Source organism: Notechis scutatus, chromosome 1, assembly GCF_049901735.1.
Source record: "Notechis scutatus isolate UNSWTSFEM ecotype Mainland chromosome 1, rNotScu1.2, whole genome shotgun sequence".
NCBI lineage: Eukaryota > Metazoa > Chordata > Lepidosauria > Squamata > Elapidae > Notechis > Notechis scutatus.
Window position 1 is genome coordinate 276,629,441 of NC_142009.1, and position 23,734 is coordinate 276,653,174.

The 23,734-nt window shown below is 40.7% G+C and overlaps 1 protein-coding gene across 1 annotated transcript; it reads right to left on the reverse strand.

Moving 5' to 3' along the window:
- Positions 1–218: 218 nt before the first annotated feature.
- On the reverse strand, positions 219–15,668 carry LOC113409992 (transmembrane protein 151B-like). Its single transcript, XM_087951675.1, has 2 exons — positions 15,240–15,668; positions 219–1,722 (listed from the first exon to the last, which is right to left on the reverse strand). The coding sequence occupies exons 1-2, from the start codon at positions 15,327–15,329 to the stop codon at positions 301–303; spliced, it is 1,512 nt and encodes a 503-aa protein (XP_087807801.1). The 5' UTR covers positions 15,330–15,668; the 3' UTR covers positions 219–300.
- Between the last annotated feature and the right edge of the window lie 8,066 nt (positions 15,669–23,734).

Sequence of the window (23,734 nt, forward strand, 5' to 3'; positions counted from 1 at the left end):
TCAGTAAAGTTCACAAGATGGCTGTAGACATTTCTCTTACCCTAGCCATGAGTTTTAGATTAAAGGGGGATAAAACTGTAAAAATCCCTGAAGAACCAATCATATCATGATAACATCCTAACTAACCCTACAGTATTTATTGAGACTCTTAGATTCAGAGTTGACTTTTCTTAGATTTCTACATGAATGAGTCTCTCTTTTTTTGAGAAATGGACAACTGAGACTTCGATGAATTTATGTTGTATGTATTGCTGTTATTGGCAAACAAGTAGTTGCCCTTAAAACTCTCTTAACGGAAAGTCAGAGCGAGGTCTCCAGGCAGGAAGCACGGCGGAGACAGAAGTGCCTCCTTTCCTGACCCTCTGACCTATGCACAATTAGTACTGGGAAAAAGCGAGCTTCTTGGTAAGTGGGTGGGTTTTCGTTGATAACCAGTTGGCTAGAGTGGGAGCAGCACTGGTCATCCTGGCAACCACGGTCAGTGATGCTGCTGCTGTGACTTCTCCAGAGTCCTGTCCTGTGAGAGCCATGAATCTGGCATAAGGAGAAGCGGCTAGTGTTCAGAGAGAGCTGTGAGTTTGCACTGCCATTGTGGCGAGAAAAGATAGAGGAGGTACTGGAGGCACGATGGCAAGTCTCACAGCCATGAGTGATTTCACTGTACCTGCGAATGGAGTAACTGTTACATATGGGAGAATGGGTCAGGTTCAGGAGCATGGCCTCGGAATAGCTGGGAATCAGCTGGCGATTGGTGCAGATGTGCCACTCAAGCTCAGTACTGTCCTGAGTGCTTACCCTGGGGATTCGGTATCTATAGAGGGGCTCGTCTGCCACAGAGGGCACACTGTACTCCACGCCAACAAGTTTCTCCACATGGTAGTGTACGTGTGCAGTCTGATATTCTATGAAGACTCTCAGGGGCCATGAAATCATCAACAATGCAGCCACCCAGAAAGCATAATGGGATACATACCAAGGAAGATGATCTGGGTCTCCATAAGCCATCATGACTTCTTTGAAGTCTATATTTTTGAGTTTCATGCCTTCTCTGATCTCCATGTAATCATCCAGCCCTTCTATTTCTGTGAAGAAATGAGCTCTCTGTGTCAAGTAAGAGTTCTCAGATTCCATGTTGGCAAAACTGAAACATTTCGTGAACTTTAGCCTCGTGGTGGAATACCATTCCAGGCCCATGAGTTCCTTAGATATGTCTTTGAATCCACAGTGGGAATAGTCAAACTCTGCCTCAGCCACATGGGTATTGACTCTCTCGTGGTAAACCTGAGTTGTTGTATAAGCGTCACCATTGCGATACCGAGTCACCTGCCTTGTCCGTCGGACAAAGTGGTAGCTTATGGCTTTCCACCATATACACGGTGTGGCCTGTTTCATTCTGGCAATTCGATCATAGACACTTTCCACATCAGCTTTGCACTGAAGTTCACTTTTGGTGCGGCAGTGCCAACATTCCACCAAGTAGACCGCATAAAGAATAACGAGGAATGCTAATGGAATATACACATAGCCATCCGAGCAAGGACTGCCATGGTAAATCATAGACTTGCCTTTGAAAGAACTATCAAAATTAAGCTTAGTGACTTGGGTGAGTTGGCACCAAGCTATAGCCCCCAGGCAGCTATATATCAGAATTGAGAGAAGGAGACACTTCCAGTGAGATTCTCTGCATAGTGAAGAACTCAAAGATTGCTTCATTGGTCTTTGCTGAAAATCAGATAACAGAGAAGAAAAAAGAAAGAACAGAAATGAAAAAAGAGAAAGAACATTTTGGTAAAATAATACAGTAAATAATCTTACATGTTTTAAATTTTCATATTTCAGAGATATAAGGCACATCTCATCAGGATTTTCAGATAGAGGATACCCCAAAATTGCAGTATGTCCCAAGTTGCCACCTCCAATAAATAAACAAATAATTGCTTTGAAATAATTCAGCATAGTGAAAGAACACAAGCATTTTGCTGGATTTGTTAGCATACCAAATCTGTTCTATTTTACATTAAAATTATATTTTTTAATAAAGTTTTATTTGGGTTTTCACACACAAAATACAAGTAAAACATCTTTTTTGAAAATAGCATGATCCCAGGTTGAATTTCTTTATACAGACACAAAACTCAATTTCATGCTCCTTTTTGTATTCTATTCCATATCTTATACTATTTTACATTTTCTATATAGTTTTTCCCCTCTTTTAATTTTCTCAATTTTATTTTGATTATCTCATCTCAATTCAAATCATTATATTTATACTTTTGTCTGTTTCAATTTCATATTATCTTTTCTCATTAAACAAATTTTCTCCTGTAGTTACTAATTGGAGTATGGCACCTTTATATCTTTTAATTACATCCATTCAACTCTTTATTCTTGTAATAACTATTTGGTTTTTTGGCTTGGCTGGAGCTTGTTTTTGTCTTTTTTTGGGGGGAAAAGTCGCGACGATACGGCATGCGATCTCGGAGGTCTGAGATTGCAGCCGATATCTTTGCTCCTGGATGGTCCAAACGGATCTAAACCGTCCCGAAGAGACGGCGAAAGTGAAGAGCGCATCCTGTTGATCCCAGGGATACCGCAAAGTCCCTGGTAGATCCAGGAGAAGCTCTTCTTGCCAGCGGCAAAGAGGCAGCCATTAAAGCTGCTGAAGTTGGGACAGCTCCGAAATGGAAGAGAGTAGAAAGAGAAAGTGTGCCGGTTTGGTGAGAACTTTTTTATTCTAAGACTTGAAAGGACACCCTAAGGAAAAGAAAGAATCTGTAAAAGTTTTGACAGAAGTGATTAAGTGGCGATTTTAAACGGAAGTGTCAAAGTAAGGTGTTTTTTTTTTTTCTTCTCATTGCTGGATTTCTATACGCGATTTTGTATTTTGAAACTGGACTGGTTCTTTTCTTATTTATACCTATTTTTTCTTCTCCTTCTTGATTTTGTAATATTTTAGGCTAGAGGCTCCCTTTAGTTACTTAGTTATTTCCCTTTTTTATATTTCCTTCCTCTTTTTTTGGTAATTTTTATTACATTTTGCTTGGGAAAGGAAGGGGAAAGTGAGAGCAAAGAAACTTTGTAACACTGCCAACTAGAGGCTTGAAAATGCTTTATTTCCTGTGATCAGACGAAGCTGAGAAAGCTGAGAAAGAAAGAACTGAGGTTCCTTTTCAAGGACATTGCTATGTGATAAGATAGAGGGAAGAGCATGGGAGAGTGTTATTGTAGGTGCTCTTCTGGATTTCTATCAACAGCTGGAGCCTGGTGTTGAAGCTTACGAAAAGAAAAGGAGATAAGTCTTTGGAGAAGAGAGTTATAAACAAGAGCCTTGGATAACTAAACAAAGTGCAGTGTGCTCTTTTTATTTTTTCTAAGTTGTGCTATCCCTCCTTACCAGCTTTACTGTATTTTTTAAAAAAATCTTTATTCTTGTAATAACTATTTGGGTTTTTGGCCTGGATGGAGCTTGTTTTTGTTTTTGGTTTTTTTTGGAAGTCCAATCTCCACGTTTGCTTTTTATTTTAAAGGGAAAGCCTTAAAAGCCTTTTCTCTTTTTTTTTTTTCCTGGCATTTTTTGTTTTTTTCATCTACCCTTTTGATTCATTTTTATGCATTTTTTTCTATTTGAGACCTTTCAATTGGATTAAGGTGTTGAAGAACCTGAAGAATTTTTCCCCTTCTCTTGTTTTTTTAAAGTCTCTTTCTTTATTTAACTCACAGCCCTCTTTTTGATTCGTGCAGTACATAGGTCCTCGATTGAAGGCAGGTTGGTAGTAATTGTTTTTTTCTGCACCCTAACTCTAATTACTCTCTGGAGTCTGTGTCTGTCCTGTTGGGTTGCAGAACCAAACCAGACAGTTATAGAGGTGCAGATGACAGACTCAATAATTCCTCTGCAGACCATCTATAATAATTGTCATATTTCTCTGTTTAACCACTTGACTGCTTGCTAAGTTTTCTTCAGTTCTTCAAGGAAGTTAAGTGAGGAACAGATCCTACAAGAACATAGTCCTCGACTTACAACCACAAATGAACCCAAAATTTCTGTTGTTGAACAAGACATTGGTTAAGTGAATTTTGGTCCATTTTACGACCTTTCTTGCCACCGCTGTTAAGTGAATTACTGTAGTTGTTAAATTAGTAACATGGTTTTGAGGGGAATCTGGCTTCCCCATCGACTTAGCTTGTCAGGTCAGAAGGGGATTCCATTATCCCAGGACCCTGCAATGGTCATAAATATGAATCAGATGCTACAACAGTCTTAAACGGTCACTTTTTCAGTGCCACTGTAACTTTGAATGCTCACTAAATGAACTGTTGTAAGTTAAGGACTACCTGTATTTTTATAGGATATAAGCCTGCCAGAATGTCTCTCTGTCTCCCTCTTATACCAAAGATGTTTTTTCCTCATCCTCTCCTGGCTCTCCAGCCAAAGATGATGTTTTTATAAATGTTGTATACTTTCTTAAAGGTTATCTTCATACTCCTCTACAGTTTTTTTTCTGCAAATCATTCAGAACGTGGATCAGAAGCTTGCTCACATGTTTTTTTTTAAAAAAAGGGGTTTTCATCCATCTAACCATGAACTGTCTCATGTTCCTAAAAGGCTATATACTAATATCACTGATTCAACTCAGCTGCAAGCTTGAAATACGGTTGCATAATTTTCCATTTCTTGAACCAGCTTCTGATATTGAAGCTACTCTTAATGTTTAAAAATGTTTTGGGTTTTCAAAGCATAAATGTTTCCTTTTGTGGTCCTAGTCATCATACTAATTTCTATCATATCAGCTATTGTTAGCAGAACACAGTACTTTACAATTATCCAATCTAACAACACACTCTGCAACAGGATAGAAAGCTTGTTATGAACTATTATAAATGAACAATAAATGAATTCATCACATGCTAATCTTATAAACAATTTTCCAATCTTAATTCTTTAGAAGTTAATTAAGAGAAATTAAATTACTCGTGGCTTGAGCTCTTCATATGGTGTGAAGCATTTTGTAGTGCTACTTTGTTTAGGAAGATAATTCAGAATAACTATCACTCTAGTATTTGCAGATTTAGAACTGGAATTTTTGATACACATCTTGTCAAGTTGACAATAGCAGAGAAAATCTGATAACTATGATTTAGTGTGTTTAAAGGGAAACTTGTGCTCAATTAAGCAGCTATATTTTCCAAGTTACGTAACCTTAGATGTGCATTAATTTGCATTTTATAAGTATGAAAGTATGGATTAGTTGCACAATTGATTACCAGTCAGTTAGAGCATTTCAAAATTTCCACCAAAGAGGTAGTACAAGGATAAAAAACAAAAAGGCCTGTACATGATACTGAGTTTGAATATATTATGAATAATTATGTCTTAATGCTTCTACATTATTCTTTTTGCCACCAACTCCTGACTTGAGTTTTTAAAAGTTTTAATTAGCCATCCAATCAATAAACAACTAAGGTTATCCTGAAAATGCAAAAAAATCTTAACTAATATAATTGAATAGCTGTTGAATGGTGTCATTTCAATGAGTTCTATAAATAAAATAAAGAGACTGTACTTCTAAAAGTTACTAGCAAGACAGCCCCTATAATTTGGTAAAATTGATTCTGAGAGGCAGCAATAAGATTAAAAAGACACAGTTAAAGGTACTTTTAAGCTGTCTGTGCAGTCTCTAAACTACTGAGTTATTTTTCCATGAGGCACTAAATGTTGTCCCAGCATAAGGACTGAACTAAAATTTAATGGTCATTTCAGTTGATGTTTTTAAATGTAGAGGAACTATCTTATTATTTGCCTCTAGCAAGTAATGATTTGGATTTACAGTACTGTATTTTCTAACTTTTTACAAAAAAAGGCCTAAAATGGGATTCCCAGTCTCCTAATTTCTAGTCTGATGCCTTAACCAATACATGAAACTAGTTTTCCCAATAAATTATAATACTATTTATATTTGTTTATGAATAAAGAAAAAACAAACTAAAAAAATATAAAGCAACTTTGAAAAACAAATATCTCCCACTTTCTTTATATTCCAACTAATTTTCAGTATTTATAAACATTTAGACTGTCTTAGAAACCATTATTGTCATTGCTTGGGGTTTTTTGTTTGGTTTTGTTTCTTGCATTCTGTCTTATATTTAGTATAACTTCTCTTCTGGGTGTATGCTGTTAATTTTGCCATTGCTGCATGTCTATCCAGGTTTGAGATTCTAATCAGATATTGTTGATGTTTCTTCCAATATTGGACAAAATTTATGGCAAAATACTATTAAAAAGTCCATCTAAACATTTCAAGAACTACACTCAGTTAAACTTAAGAACTGTTCAGATTCAGGTTCATATCACTGATTTTCCTCAATATTTATATATGAGCTATAAGAAATTATTATCTGTATCTATATATCTCCTGTGCAATTTAGTCTTACAATGTTAGTGTATGTGTGTGTATGTGTCTTTGTCCATAAATGGATACTCAGGATGGCACAGCTATGAAAATTAAATTCCCGTTTAAAAACAGTATCTAAACTTTCCCTTTTTCTTCTTCAGTAAACTGGACTTTTTTCAACACTATTACATTGGATCAACTCAATTCTGAGAAAGTCTTTTTTAAAAACAATGCCAATTTACCTTATGTTGCTTCTTGGTAATTTATTCAACTTAAGCATTTGCTATTTGAATTATTTGACCCAGATGTTGTCACTGCTTCTGAAATACCACAGTGGGCATTTTGGGAAGAATTAACCCTTGCTTCAAAACTCGTAACTTTTCTTGTTTAAAGAAATTGAAGATGATATAAGGAATTGAAATTGACATTGGTTACTTAGATGACCACTGGAATTATGATCTTGAACATCCCATCCGACCAGTAGATGATCACCTTAAAGAATATTAAATCCATTTCTTATTACCTTAAAATGAAGTTAATAAATCTTTAAGTATTGGTTATTCTAATTAGGCTGTCACATTTTATGCTGAAACCAACAGGATTGTTAATATAATTCTGGACTTGTTGCTAGATATTAAATTGTTCTTTTTAGCATATATTAAGAAACTATCACAATTTAAAGATTGTGGACTTGGTATAGAGAATAGCTAAAACATATAAAGGAGAACTAATATGTTGGTGATTTGTAGTGACATATTTAAATAGGTTGTTACAGTAGTCCACATTTGCATTCTCTCCAGCAAAGAGACAAATTAGTTTTCAAACAATTTGGTCAATTCTTAAAGTTGTTCTAGTTATACAATTTTTCAGGCTATTATCATTATTACTGAAGTTTACTATTTTGCAATAACGTTGTTACCAATTATACCGTATATACTCGAGTATAAGTCGACCCGAATATAAGCCGAGGCACCTAATTTTACACAAAAAACTGGGAAAACTTATTGACTCGAGTATAAGCCGAGGGTGGGAAATGCAGCAGCTACTGATAAATTTCAAAAATAAAAATAATTAATTTGGGAAACGATCTCACTATCATGAAAGGTTTAATTGATTCACTAACCGAAAAGAAGAAGATGATGATGACAGCGGGAGGCAGGAGTCACTCTCTTCCCCTCCTCGGAGGCCCCCTGAGTCAGGAGTCACTACCGCCGGCGCAGCCCCAGTCCCGCCGCCTCGGGAAGGGAAAGGCAAAGCGCTTTTGCCTTTCCCTTCCCGACTGGGCTGTTGGGAGTCGCTGCCGCCGGAGGCCGCGACTCCACACCATTTTTTTCAGAGGGAATCTGACTCGAGTATAAGCCAAGGGGATTTTTTTCAGCACAAAAATGGGCTGAAAAACTAGGCTTATACTCGAGTATATACAGTACTTTCTTTCTGAGAAGTAATTTAACACAAATCATTTTCTTTTTTTAAAAGTTCCATGAATCCATAGAGTTTATAATAACTTTCTTTAAACCATATTAACTTACTAGAGACTCCTTTTTTGGTTGTCTTCAAGTCAGTCTTGACTCCTGGTGGTAGCCTGGAAAACTCCTTGCAGGTGGTTTTTTTTTTGCCAAGTTTGAGGAAGGATTATGCCTTTGCTTCCTTCCTAAGACTCAGACAGAATGACTGGACCAAGGTCACCCAGCTGGCTTCATACCAGGCAGAACTAGAATTTACCATCTCCCAGATTTCTAGCCTGATGCCATAACCAATACCCTCAATTTGCTGTCATTATAAATCAGGGGTCCCCAAACTTGGCAACTCTTAAGACTTGTGAACTTCAATTCCCAGAATTCTCCTGGCTGGAGAATTCTGGGAGTTGAAGTCCACAAGTCTTAAAGTTGCCAAGTTTGGGGACCCCTGATATAAATCATTGTCCCCTTATTTCTGCACTGCAATTCTCTCTTTTTTCTTTATGTTTTGCTTTATAATATCTCTTAAATTTGCCTTGTTTTCCCTTGCTCTCCTTACTATTTAATTGACTTAAGACCAGCATTACATGTAGGGACAGTGCTTATCTGAGAGCAATGAGCAATATTTCTGAGCTTTTTATATTATAGGAAATATAATTACCTTAGGTCTCCATTTTGGCAACATGATGCAAGCTAAGTTAATTTAAAACTTCCATTTTTATATTTGCAGCATCACATGCACGATAGCTTGTCTCATGGAACAGATTTCAACAATAAGGTTTCTGGTAACCTTAAACCACCTTGCTTTCATCTACTTCCATTAACTAAGATCATTTACTTTCATTAACTAAACATGCATTTGCATTAAAACATAGGAGTTAAGTTAAAAGGCTCTTTGGATATAGCCATTTAATGCTGCAGTCACAAAGGATTAATTTTAATTAAAGACTCCAAAGAGATATGGACAGAGCTTCTCCGTATGGATTTTTTTTAGTTCCCTAAAAATGTAATTCCAGTAAATTGGGAATTGTTCAGTATGGAAAGGGGCTGCAGGTCCCTTGCTTGATGTGAGTGCAGTGGATGCACATACAGAGTGTGCCATGTGATAACCCAGTTTGGATAACTGAGGGTAATTTAACAACCACAGTCCCATTTAGTGAGCATAGCTGGCAATACGTTGCGGTATCAACCAGGATGAGTCAATAGTAAAGAAACTACATAGTTAGAATAGCCTGCATATACGTAGTATATAAGATAGCATTGTTGAATTAACTGGAATGAGCTATCACATAACTACGCTTATCAAAATATAAATGGTATATTGCCACAAGAAAGTGCCATTTGACTTCAAAAGAAGCAATTTCTCTAAAATGAGGCATCTGGTTAAAAGAGAGGTCAGAGGAGAAGTCGAAAGAGCCAAGTCTTGTCAGGCTGCTTAGGAAGGAATCAGGGGTGGTATTCAGCAGGTTCTGACAGGTTCTGGAGAACCGGTAATGGAAATTTTAAGTAATTCAGAGAACCGGCAAATACCACCTCTGACTGGCTCCACCCCCATCTATTCGCTGCCTCCTGAGTCACAGCTGATCGGCTGGGTCTTCTTTTGTTGCCCTGCACAGGAGAACGGAGCTGGAAAGCAGGTTAGTGGGTTGAGGAGGGAATGGGATTTTGCAGTAGCCTTCCGCTGCCATGCCCACCAAGCCACACCACCAAGCCATGCCATGCCACTAAGCCATGCCCACAGAACTGGTAGTAAAATTTTTTGAATCCCACCACTGGAAGGAATATCAGAATTCCAGGTAGAGCTGGTCAAGAAACCTCTACCAAGAGATCAGCACCATGGTCAATACAAAATATCAAGAAAAGAGTTGTAGAAGAAAAAAAATACTTCAGAATTTGCTAAAACAAATCTGCTTAAATAAAACAAGCACACACACCCCCATGCACATAAATATTCTTATTAAATAATGTTTTTTTGGGGGGGTGTTTCTTTTTAATCTTTTAAGCTGGCCAGAACCACTTGTGTGAGATGGACAGCCATATAAATCATACAAATATAAATTAATAGAGAAGGGTTGTAGTTTTATACAAAAAAAAAAAAAAACAGAGACAGTAAGTAGACGACAAAGAGATCTTGAAGCACAAATTTGTAATAACATCAGGACTATCAATAAAAGCAACACGATTAGATACATCAGAAATACTGCGACAGATAAATAAGCATTTTGATAATCAGATAACAAGGACATAACAATACTAAAGGAGGTGAGGACATTGCTCAGGAACTGAATATTTTGCATCTGATTTCTTGGTAAAACCCATGCTGAAATGTAATTTTCAGGAAGGGAACCTATAGAGCATAGGCAATTTGTAGTGACCTCAGTAGGCTTATTGACATACTTAAATAAATTAGGACTCCAGTTGCTGTCCATCTGAAAAATTGGGGGATAAAAGTAAAGTAACCAATGCAAGTAGATCAAGCATAACAACTGTCTCCTTGAAACTATATCATCAGCCCTGTGTCATCAGCTAAAAATATTGATACAGAAATAAATCTTTCTTGGAAGACACATTCCCAATAACATAACCTCCTCCCAACCCAGCAAATACTTTGATTTGTAAGTAATTGCCTAGTAGTTGTGATTATTTCAAGGAAACAGATAGTAACTTTCAGCAACTTGCTACCCCCTATTATGGAGTGTGAAAAAAAAACCAATTTTATTATCATACTGTGTTTCCCTGAAAATAAGACCCGGCCTTATTTTCTTTTGGCCTAGAAAATCAGCACTCGGACTTATTTTTAGGGAGGTCTTACTTTTTTTAAGTGCAGGGAGCAGGCCCCGTCCTCTCCATCCCATTGTCTGCTTGCCCACAGCTGCAACGGGCCAAGCTCTTGGCATGCCCCAGCCTCCACTTGCCCTGCCTGCTGGCCCAGCTTCTACTGGGACATTTCTTGGCCACAGCACCTTGTGGAGGCTCTTCGCTCTTGTGGCAGGGCAGGTGGAGGCCAGGGTGTGCTGAGAGCTTGAACCCGATTAAGGCTGCAGACAAGCAGACACTGGGATGGAGAGGCCATGGTCAGTGGTATCTGTCCAAACACTTTTTTGCCCAGAGGGAGATGAAGCTTATTGCTCCATTTCAAACTGTCTCCTAGCAAGTACATGAAGCTTTGAGTCTCTGTCATTTCTCTGTCCGGGGAAAAAGTTCTGCTGAGAGCACCTCCACCAGTGCTACGAGCCTTGCAGCGTTTGCCATGAGGGGCGACAAGCCTTGTGGAGCTGCTCACAGCAGAATGCCGTGAGGCTTTGCGTCAGTGGAGCTGCTTGCAGCACAACACTGTGAGGCTCGTTCCGCCAGTGGAGCCGTTCATGGCCCAGTGCCACCAGTAGAGTCACTGACAGCGGAATGCTGCAAGGCGTGTTGCGCTGGTAGAGCCACTTGTGGCAGAACACCATGAGTCTCGTCTTGCTGGTGCTGCCACTTGCGTGCACGATGGCACAATGCACCACACAGCATTCAGCCACTCGCAGCTCCATCAGTGAAACAAGATAAGCAGGTGCGGGGCATATGGAGCACCTGCATCCCCCACCCCCATTCTAGCTTGATTTTTACACATATGCCTCACCTCACGTCATACAGCCAGACGCGAGCGGGAATAACTAGGGCTTATTTTGGGGGGTAGGACTTATATTGGGTACATGTGTAAAAATCAAGCTAGGCCTTATTTTCAGGACAGGTCTTATTTTGGGGGAAACATGTTAGTCAACAAGTGATTGATAATTGAAGTGTTCATGCCTTTGGTGTCCTGATCATGGTATATAGAGAAAAATTTTCTGTGGGAGACAAGAAAATGACCCTAGCTTCCTTTTGGTCCTATTTGTATTTCTTATCTATAGCTGTAAACTAACTTTGTAATCGTTCTAAGACTCAAGGCTGGGACCCTTCCCTTGGCTGCTTAGGAATGAGATGATCACCGTATTCTAAAAAAATAAAAATCACTTTATACCTTTCTAATCCTTTTGGCTCAATTCCTTAAGGTAAGATTCCTACCATAGAACTCAGGTAGGGAATTGCTGTCCTTTTGAGAAAAATACAGTATATAATATTGTCCTAACATTATTTTTCTCTCAAAGGATATAAAAGTGACCAATTTAAACTGGTTTTTTTTAAAATCAAAGGAGAATAATAAAGAACTGGAAGAGTCTCTATAAAATGATGAGAGTTTGAAGAGAAATTAGGGTAACTTTTGTGAAGGTAGATCTTGCTTTTAATAATGTTTTAGAGCCCCATGAGATTGCCACTTGACAGGAAGACATCAACAATCCAGTGAAAGTGTTTATGTGCACTTTAAAAGATTTATCCCTTAGCAGACAAGGGAACTAGAGGAATTCTCAAGTTATGGACTCAGAACCAGGACAGGAAGAGAAAGTGTTGGAGTAAAGAGCTATTTATACAGTGAAAGAGTATCCTGGGTATGTTTGCTGCCTTCAGTTTGACACAAACAGAGTATAACAACAACATCAGAAAGATTCCACCAGAATTTGTACTGAGAGCAATGTTTTTAAACTTGCTTATAAATTAACTGGATAATTAGGCTAGGGGATGAACTAATTTTTTAGAATGGCCAATGCCTCTAAACGAGATGGGGGGCACACAAATCAAAGCAAATCAATCAATAAATAAAAGCAAAAATAATGATTTTTTTCTAAGAACTACAAGAAATCAGTGGAATAAGGATTGAAATGGCAAATACAGTCATGTCAGCAATTATCCAAAGAGAGAGGTCCATTTTTGTCTCCCCTTTTCTCTCTCTGGAATTTTATAAGCAAAGTGATGCTTATAAAACTTGATTAAAAACACTGACCTATTTTAAAGCTACTGTGAAAAAGACAAATTTTACTTGGACATCATTACAATATTACTACGAAAATAATATTTTCAGAATCATGGCGATTTAAGCACAATGTGTTCAACTACAGTTTAGATAACGTCTAACATTCTGGTTGTGAGACCTTAAAAAAGATGCCGTAGAGATGGACAGGTGTAGAAAGAAATAACCACAAACTAAACACTTTAACAGAAAGAAATAACCACAAACTAAACACTTTAACAACTTTTGTGAAAGGCAAAGTGACAATTTAAAGGGCTCTTTTAACCTTTTAAAAGGGACGGGAGGAGTGATAGTGATAGAGATCTCACAATATTAGAATGAACGATTTTTCAAGTAAGCTGCTGTAACCAAATGAAAGAAAACTCTATTGCACTATTCCAGTAACAAAAGATTGGGGTCTACTAAATTTAAAGTTAGACATATACTAAAATGATGGTTTATTACTATAGTATTATAGTACAGTAATATTTATTTTTTGTTGTTGTTCAGTTGCCAAGTTGTGTCTGGCTCTGTGCAACCCCATGGACCATAGCATGCCAAGCCCCCTTCCACTGTTTCCCAGAGTTTGTCCAAATCTATGTTCACTGTATTATTGACACTGTCTAACCATCTCATCCTCTGCCATCTTCTTCTACTTTTGCCTTCAATCATTCCCCAACATCAGGGTCTTTTCCAGTGACTCCTCTCTTCTCATTAGGGGGTCTAAGTGACTCAGCTTTCCATCCTTCTGAGATGGGTAAAATGAGGACCCAGGTTGTTGGGGACAATATGCTGACTCTGTAAACCGCTTAGAGAGGGCTGTAAAGCACTATGAAGCGGTATATAAGTCTAAGTGCTATTGCTATTGCTAAGTGCTTGAACTTCTGATTCGACATCTGTCCTTCCAAAGAACAATCAGGTTTGATTTCCTTTAGGAATAGCATTTATATAATGCTATTTCTATAGTATTAGAAAAATATGCCTCTAAGTACTAATTATTGGGAGCCTAAAGGAAATAATATGGGCCAGTATTTAAAAAATTGTCCTGGAACTGGGAAGACCCACTTCAAGTCCATTGTGGCTGAAATCACTGGATGACCTTGATCAGGCACTGCTTCAGCTGAATGTATTTTACAGAGTCATGGGGATAAAACTGGAAGCAAGAGTACTAAGTATGCTGGCTTAAATTCCTGGAGAAGAAAGCATGGAATACATTAACACATAAAAAATGAATGTAGTCGGATAATGGTGTCGTGCTCACATCCAACAAGGATTTGGCCGGGTTCTCTGCTTGGCCAGTGAGGAATCCTTGTGTTAGGCTAGATAAGCCCTTGTTTTGATTCAGCAACGTTCTTTTTTTAGATCTTATTCGGGGCCTTGTATACCACGCAGGCCTTTGAATTTGCAACGTCAAATTTGTGATTACAAAATCATTTACGAGTTGATTCTATTGACGTTTTGTAGTTATGGTTAGCTGTTTGCACCACGACAGACAAATACATCTGCAGTGTGTTTTGTGGACCCAGGTGGAAAACAGATTGGTTATGCTCCATCTATCAGATCAGCACGTTTTAATTTGGAAGCCCAATGGTACGAAATGTCACTCAAACAGCAGCAAAGCAGGGAGTGAGAGAGAGCACTTGTTTATCAGAGAAAACTCACTCTGGATATATTCATAAAAACTAGTGTGGTTACCACAACTAGGGAGGAAATCTGGAGCAAAAAAAAAAAAAAAAAGTGTGGGGGGACTCAGGTTATAGTTCTCATAGATCCTTGAACCTAACAGAATAAGAATGAATCATATATTCGTTCTTACTCCAGAGAAAGATTTTCAAAACATTGGAAACTTTCTTTCTCTGCATTTGGAAAAGGCTTTAAACTTGATCACCTTTGATGGGCAAAACAATACATTTTGGTTGGCTGGTTACTGCCCCAGGAAGGCCCAAGGTTCTGCTCCAAGGAAGAGAAGTTTACACAACGTAACACAACAAAAACTTCTCTTGCACATCCATCTTATCATAAGAAAAAGTTGAGTGTGCACACACAAATGCACACACAAATGCACCCACATGCACGCACACACACACATTAGAGATTACCAGGACAGATATCCAACTCTATGGTTTTTATTATTATTAATAATAATAATAATATTTCTACAAAAGAAAATGAAAAATGGCCCCATTATGCCTTATTATTGTTTTCCTCAACCTATTTTCAACAACACTTTTGTGTGAGTTCAATAAAGGCCTAATCTAAAAGAATCCGAGTGATATCAGTGGTTTTGGTTCCACCTTCCCCTCCTTAATTAATTCTCCCAGTGCCACATACAACTTGCACGGATAACACAAAGTCCTTTCATTCTGGGGTACCAATATAGCCTTCGCGCTGGCTCTGTTGAGGATGGGTGCAGTAGTACACGCATCCTCAGGTACAGACTGACCCGTTTTCCCCGACTCGGTCCGCCTGGCGTTGCCCACACACAAGTGCCTTAGAGACCCCCAGACGCCCTTGGCTTCTCACCTCCTCGCTAGCATCTGTAGTTGCAGCCGCTGCCACTGCTGCTTCTGGACTATTTCCAGCGGATGGCTCTGCTCCCCCCTCCGAAGACATCCTTAGCCATTACAGATCTCGCAGCCCAGCTCCCGGTGCTCAATCGAAGGGAAAGTTCCTCCGTTCCGCTCCAGAGCAGCGGACCCAGCCGGGCCCTCTAAGGCGAGGGGTGAGGGGGGCGAGGGGGGTGGGTGGGCGAAGAGACAGCGGAGGGAATCCACCGGACTCTGCCTCCCGCTGCAGCTTCCCCTCCAATCGGTCCCGCTTTCCCTGCGCAGGCCAAACGGGAGATCCGGTCCAGGTTTGCGAGCGGGGCGCCTTCGCTGCCCGCCCGTCCGCCCGCCCGGCTCCCGAGTCAGGTGCGTCCTTAGGGCTAAAGGGGTTCCGGCTGCTGTGTGCTCACCGCCTGCCTTTCCAGTCGGGATAGACTGCGGCTGCTCTTTAACTTTAGAAGGAAAGACGCTGGAGACGCCTCTGGGAGACGCTGGAGAGGCGGGCGAGCCAACAACTGAAGGTCTTGCTGGGCACGGTGCCGGCTGTCTCCCCCGCCCACTCTCTTTATCCAGAAATCCTCTGCAGCCTCCAACTCTGCAGTGGAACTACCGGTAGTTGGCTGCCAACTTCGGGTTTCTCTGTATTTTTTTAAAATTATTATTATTATTATTATTTTCTTGGTCACGTGGTATTCCCGGCTGTCAGTCAGAAAAAAGGGGAGGGAAACCAAGATCTCTGCCTTGAGGGCATTCCCTGGGAAGACCCCTCTCTAGCTTCCTCTACATATCTCTGGTTGGCACGGCTTCTTCCTTCCTGACAAGTGATAAGCCAGTGATAAGCTTAGGACTGGCACGGAAAGAGATGGAGCTTCTCTGGGACCAGGTAGTCACAAAAGTCTGTCAAGGTTAACATAAGTCCCGGAAACCCTTCGGCTGAACATTTTCTGTTCTATCCTGACCTGAGAACCAGACAGCTCTCGGTTTGACCTGTTCGTCATCTCCTCTTGGTGACAGCCAAGTGTTGGCTCTTTGGTGTGTGAGGTGGTGGTGGGAGGGAATAGAGTCCGAAGGAGGGATGCTTGGAAGGTATCTCAGAGCTCTTTTGATCCAAACTCCTATGCAAAGCAGGAAGCCTAATAATGGCTGTCTAACCTGGCCTCATGTTATTTAACACCTCAGGATGAGGTGTTAAGTGCATCAAATGCCTCACATCGACATCCTAAATATAATTTAGCAACTATATACAAAACCCTCTATACAAAGCTTACTCTTGATCTTCTAGACCAGAGGTCTCCAACCTTGGCTACTTTAAGAGTTGTGGACTTCAATTCCCAGAATTCCTCACCCAGCAAATCTGGCTGGGGAATTCTGGAAATTGAAGTCCACAAGTCTTAAAGTTGCTAAGGTTGGAGACCCCTGTTCTAGACAGAACACAATCACATCTGAGATTTATTCTGTCTGCTAATTTGTATGATTCAGTTACCAATAGAATCATAAGGAATCATCTTCTGTTTCTATCTACTATATTGATGTAAGTGTCTGTGTGTGTGTGTGTTATCAATGGCATTAATAACAGTGGGAATTTTGTAATACAGTAGAAGGATTCCTATAACATAAAATTTATGGCAAATTGGCAGAAATTGAATATAAAGCTGAAACTATTTAAAAATAAATAAATTGGGACAGGGATCATCAGATCATTCAAAAGTACAAGGAAATTGGAGAACAGCAAGCAAACTAGAAGATTCAGGAAAAAATGGATTGGGGAAATAAAGAATCCCCATATGATTTGTGATTTGTACATATCTTTTCCTATTTCTTGTTGGAGGGCTAAAAAGAGTGTTGTGGGTCAAGCAAGAATAAACCAGATCGGTTCATTTTAACTATATGTTTTTGTTTTTTGGTTTCAAAATAGAGATGGCAGTCTGATAGTTAGTGGAGATGCTTGGGCAACATTTGTCTTGATTTCAGCAAAGCACACGAAAAGATCTATGGTTTTCTTGCTGACAAGATGCTACAATGTAAGCCAGGGAATTCTAAAATAGACCCACAGCTGGTTGAGTTGCCATACTGAATAAGTACTCATTAATGATGTCCAAATTGCAAATTAATGGAGGATGCAAATTGCAAATGGCTCCTTCAGAGATAGCGTGATATCAGTGCTAAGTCTATCCTTAGACATGAAGCCGGTTTATGAGAAAAACTAGATACATTTCAATTTTAACAATGAAATATCCTGATCGGATCTATACTAAAATACAGTGCATCTCCTGCAATAGCCAAATGCAGGCTGCTTATATGTTAGCACAGTGGGAGTTTGAGGGTTCTTGCAGTATCTTAACTGTTCCTAGCACTGCATCTTTGGGCTAGAAGCTCTGATGTCATTCCTGGGATATGTTGGAAACAGTCTCCCAGCTTAGGAGTCCCAGCCCTGAGTGCTTGAGTTGCTATACTGAATAAGTACTCATTAATGGAGTACAAATTGCAAATTAATGGAGGATGCAAAGTGCAAATGGCTCCTTCAGAGATAGCATGATATGGGGACTGGAGACTAAAACATATGAAGAACGGTTACAGGAACTGGGCATGGCTAGTCTAGTGAAGAGAAGGACCAGGGGAGACATGATAGCAGTCTTCCAATATTTGAGAGGCTGCCACAGAGAGGAAGGGGTCAAGCTATTTTCTAAAGCGCCTGTAGGCAGACAAGGAATAATGGATGGAAACTGAACAAGGAGAGATTTAACCTGGAAATAAGGAGAAACTTTTTGACAGTGAGAACAATTAACCAATGGAACAGCTTGCCCTCGGAAGTTGTGGGAGCACCATCACTTGAGACTTTCAAAAAGAGATTGGACCATCTGTCAGAAATGGTGTAGGGTCTCCTGCTTGGGCAGGGGGTTGGACTAGATGACCTATAAGGTCCCTTCCAAGTCTGATTATCTGTTATCTGTTATCTGCTCCTCCATGACTGGGACCACTTTAGTCTTTACTTTCCACATCTCTTGTCGTTTCTCCTTCAGGCCCTGGTATTTCTGCAGCTTTTCATACTCCTTCTTTCTGATGCTGCTCATCTGGCATTGCTACATCTATCACCACTGTGATCATATCTGTATCTGGTCCGTATCTACTAGCAGAGTGTCTGGTTGATTGGCCAGTACTTGCATGACCATCTGAATCTGGGAGTCCCACAGGATCTTAGCCTGTTATTCCACATGACTTTCTGGACTTGGGAGGGTCTAGCCCAGGGGTGTCAAACTCGATTTCATTGAGGGCTGCATCAGGGTTGTGTTTGACCTCAGGGGGCCAGAGTGGGTGGGGCCAGGGTAGGCCTGCCCAGCTCGACATTGTGTCAGGGGTGCCTTTGGGGGCCCGAGTGCTCTGCTAGAGAAAATGGACTCCTGGTGGTCTCCTGTCCTCTCCTGTCCTCTCTGCCAGAAAAACGGAATTTGGGATGGCTGCTGTTTTCGGCTGTGATGGCCTCCTGCAACCCTCTGCCAGAGAAAACAAAGCTCGCAGCCCTCCTGAGCTCCATTTTTGCTGGCAGAGGGACCATGGAAGTGATGGGATTCAAAAATATTTACTACCGGTTCTGTGGGTGGAGCTTGGTGGGCATGGCTTGGTGGGCATGGCAGCAGAAGGATACTGTAAAATCTCCATTCCCTCCCCACCCCACTAATCTGCTTTCCAGCTCCGTTCTCCTGTGCAGGGCAACAAAAGAAGACCCAGCCGATCAGCTGGGACTTGGGAGACAGAAAATAAATGGGGGTGGGGCCAGTCAGAGGTGGTGTTTGCCGGTTCTCTGAACTACTCAAAATTTCCGCTACCGGTTCCCCAAAACTGGCCAGAATCTGCTGAATACCTCCTCTGGACCATGGGCCAGTCCTTCACTGTTTCCAGGGTGGCCCCGTGGGCCAGATCTAAGCACCTTGTGAGCCTTGAGTTTGACACCCCTGGTCTAGCCCATATATTGTGCAAATGTTCATGTAGGCAGTACCGGCTACTTGCTTATGCTCTTCACTGTACGTTATTCCTGCTGGCATATTACAACCTGCCTTTATGTGTTGGACAGTCTCTGAGGTTTCTCTGCATAGTCTGCACTTCACGTCCTATCTAGTGTGGTGGCCCCAAGTTTCTATAGATCTGTCTAGATCTTGAGTCTTTGGAAAACTGCTATATCTATGGTATGATCAACTGTTGTCTCCAGTGTTGATCCCAACGCCGTTCTGAGATTGCTCATGTATTGGTTCATAGGGCCCTATTGAAAGCTTAGTAGCTGTGATGCCTGATAGGACTTTCCATGTTGTGGGGAGGCAGGTTATTGGCTGGTAGTTAGCTCTTTGTGGGATCACACACTCCTATGCAAAGCACACACATGGCTGTCTAACACACACCATCAGGATGAGGTGTTAAGTGCCTCTTCATCCTTGAATAATTTAGCAACTATATACAAAACCCTCTATACAAAGCTTATTCTTGATCTTCTAGACCAGAGGTCTCCAACCTTAGCTACTTTAAGACTTGTGGACTTCAATTCCCAGAATTCCTCAGCCAGCTGGCTGGGGAATTCTGGGAATTGAAGTCCACAAGTCTTAAAGTTGCTAAGGTTGGAGACCCCTGTTCTAGACAGAACACAATCACATCTGAGATTTATTCTGTCTGCTAATTTATATGATTCAGTTACCAATAGAATCATAAGGAATCATCTTCTGGTTCTATCTGCTGTATTGATGTAAGTGTGTGTGTGTGTGTGTTATCAATGGCATTAATAACAGTGGGAATTTTGTAATACAGTAGAAGGATTCCTATAACATAAAATTGATGGCAAATTGGCAGAAATTGAATATAAAGCTGAAACTATTTAAAAATAAATAAATTGGGACAGGGATCATCAGATCATTCAAAAGTACAAGGAAATTGGAGAACAGCAAGCAAACTAGAAGATTCAGGAAAAATGGATTGGGGAAATAAAGAATCCCCATATGATTTGTGATTTGTACATATCTTTTCCTATTTCTTGTTGGAGGGCTAAAAAGAGTGTTGTGGGTCAAGCAAGAATAAACCAGATCGGTTCATTTTAACTATATGTTTTTGTTTTTTGGTTTCAAAATAGAGATGGCAGTCTGATAGTTAGTGGAGATGCTTGGGCAACATTTGTCTTGATTTCAGCAAAGCACACGAAAAGATCTATGGTTTTCTTGCTGACAAGATGCTACAATGTAAGCCAGGGAGTTCTAAAATAGACCCACAGCTGGTTGAGTTGCCATACTGAATAAGTACTCATTAATGAAGTCCAAATTGCAAATTAATGGAGGATGCAAATTGCAAATGGCTCCTTCAGAGATAGCGTGATATCAGTGCTAAGTCTATCCTTAGACATGAAGCCGGTTTATGAGAAAAACTAGATACATTTCAATTTTAACAATGAAATATCCTGATCGGATCTATACTAAAATACAGTGCATCTCCTGCAATAGCCAAATGCAGGCTGCTTATATGTTAGCACAGTGGGAGTTTGAGGGTTCTTGCAGTATCTTAACTGTTCCTAGCACTGCATCTTTGGGCTAGAAGCTCTGATGTCATTCCTGGGATATGTTGGAAACAGTCTCCCAGCTTAGGAGTCCCAGCCCTGAGTGCTTGAGTTGCTATACTGAATAAGTACTCATTAATGGAGTACAAATTGCAAATTAATGGAGGATGCAAATTGCAAATGGCTCCTTCAGAGATAGCATGATATGGGGACTGGAGACTAAAACATATGAAGAACGGTTACAGGAACTGGGCATGGCTAGTCTAGTGAAGAGAAGGACCAGGGGAGACATGATAGCAGTGTTCCAATATTTGAGAGGCTGCCACAGAGAGGAAGGGGTCAAGCTTTTTTCTAAAGCGCCTGTAGGCCAAACAAGGAATAATGGATGGAAACTGAACAAGGAGAGATTTAACCTGGAAATAAGGAGAAACTTTTTGACAGTGAGAACAATTAACCAATGGAACAGCTTGCCCTCGGAAGTTGTGGGAGCACCATCACTTGAGACTTTCAAGAAGAGATTGGACCATCTGTCAGAAATGGTGTAGGGTCTCCTGCTTGGGCAGGGGGTTGGACTAGATGACCTATAAGGTCCCTTCCAACTCTGATTATCTGTTATCTGTTATCTGCTCCTCCATGACTGGGACCACTTTAGTCTTTACTTTCCACATCTCTTGTCGTTTCTCCTTCAGGCCCTGGTATTTCTCCAGCTTTTCATACTCCTTCTTTCTGATGCTGCTCATCTGGCATTGCTACATCAATCACCACTGTGATCATATCTGTATCTGGTCCGTATCTACTAGCAGAGTGTCTGGTTGATTGGCCAGTACTTGCATGGCCATCTGAATCTGGGAGTCCCACAGGACCTTAGCCTGTTATTCCACATGACTTTCTGGACTTGGGAGGGTCTATCCCAGGGGTGTCAAACTCGATTTCATTGAGGGCTGCATCAGGGTTGTGTTTGACCTCAGGGGGCCAGAGTGGGCGGGGCCAGGGTAGGCCTGGCCAGCTCGACATTGTGTCAGGGGTGCCTTTGGGGGCCCGAGTGCTCTGCTAGAGAAAATGGACTCCTGGTGGTCTCCTGTCCTGTCCTCTCTGCCAGCAAAAACGGAGTTTGGGATGGCCGCTGTTTTCGGCTGTGATGGCCTCCTGGAACCCTCTGCCAGAGAAAACAAAGCTCGCAGCCCTCCCGAGCTCCATTTTTGCTGGCAGAGGGACCATGGAAGTGATGGGATTCAAAAATATTTACTACCGGTTCTGTGGGTGTAGCTTGGTGGGCATGGCTTGGTGGGCATGGCAGCAGAAGGATACTGTAAAACCTCCATTCCCTCCCCACCCCACTAATCTGCTTTCCAGCTCCGTTCTCCTGTGCAGGGCAACAAAAGAAGACCCAGCCGATCAGCTGGGACTTGGGAGACAGAGAATAGATGGGGATGGGGCCAGTCAGAGGTGGTGTTTGCCGGTTCTCTGAACTACTCAAAATTTCCGCTACCGGTTCCCCAAAACTGGCCAGAATCTGCTGAATACCACCTCTGGACCACGGGCCAGTCCTTCACTGTTTCCAGGGTGGCCCCGTGGACCAGATCTAAGCACCTTGTGGGTCAGATCTGGCCCATGAGCCTTGAGTTTGACACCCCTGGTCTAGCCCATATATTGTGCAAATGTTCATGTAGGCAGTACCGGCTACTTGCTTATGCTCTTCACTGTACGTTATTCCTGCTGGCATATTACAACCTGCCTTTATGTGTTGGACAGTCTCTGAGGTTTCTCTGCATAGTCTGCACTTCACGTCCTATCTAGTGTGGTGGCCCCAAGTTTCTATAGATCTGTCTGGATCTTGAGTCTTTGGAAAACTGCTATATCTACGGTATGATCAACTGTTGTCTCCAGTGTTGATCCCAGCGCCGTTCTGAGATTGCTTATGTATTGGTTCATAGGGCCCTATAGCTTAGTAGCTGTGATGCCTGATAGGACTTTCCATGTTGTGGGGAGGCAGGTTATTGGCTGGTAGTTATTGTGGGAACACACACACGCACACACACACACACACCATCCCTCTTCATTGATGTCCTTCAAGCATTCAAAGATTTCTGATATCACAGCAGTTTAGTGAATGATGAACTGGGGCATCATAAGATGTTTTTAGATTTAGACCAAAGCCTCAAGGCAGCAATTCTCTCCTTGAGTGAAATGTCATGGCCAAAGTTGGTACAAAATACATCCAATCAAGCTTCTTGACAGAGACATAAATTGGTTCTCAATATTAAATGCATTTTTTTGCAAAAACATTCTAAAAGAAAGTAGCATAATATGGGAACAAAACACAATAACCCTTTTAAAAGTGAAAAGAACAGATGGGTTATTTCAGAAGTGGCTCCCATTCTGCAATTATGATGGGTTTTAGCATCCCAAGGGTAGAAAGCAGTCTAAAAATTCATGTTCCAGAAAAAATATTCACTATTCATGGTAAGAAGAGAATTCTGGGGTTTCATCAATGGGATCTCTTATCAGTAGTACTTGCAGAGTAGAAGAGCCCTCTTTTCTGCATAAGTTTTTCTTCCTATGCTAATACACATTAATTATATATTCCATGCTAAATGTTTGATAGATGCCTTATGTACAGGCATATCATACGCAAATGCCCTCTGCTAATTTTATCTCTTAATAGCAGAACATCAGAGCTAGGCAATTTTTCACAAGGGTAGTAAATGAGGATGTGGGATTCATTTTACCGATGCTTTCAGAGCATTACATAACTAGGGCTAACCGTTATCTTCTTCAGCTACTTCAGAACTACAACTGACAATTTAAACTAGAAAAGGAGAAATAATTAAAATGATAATTAGAACAAACTTTCTGACATTTTTCATTTTAGTTCATAGATCAAAGAGTGAAGATTTAGTGTTAAGCTTTCAAACTACTTTAATCTTGCTTGTTTTCAACCATGC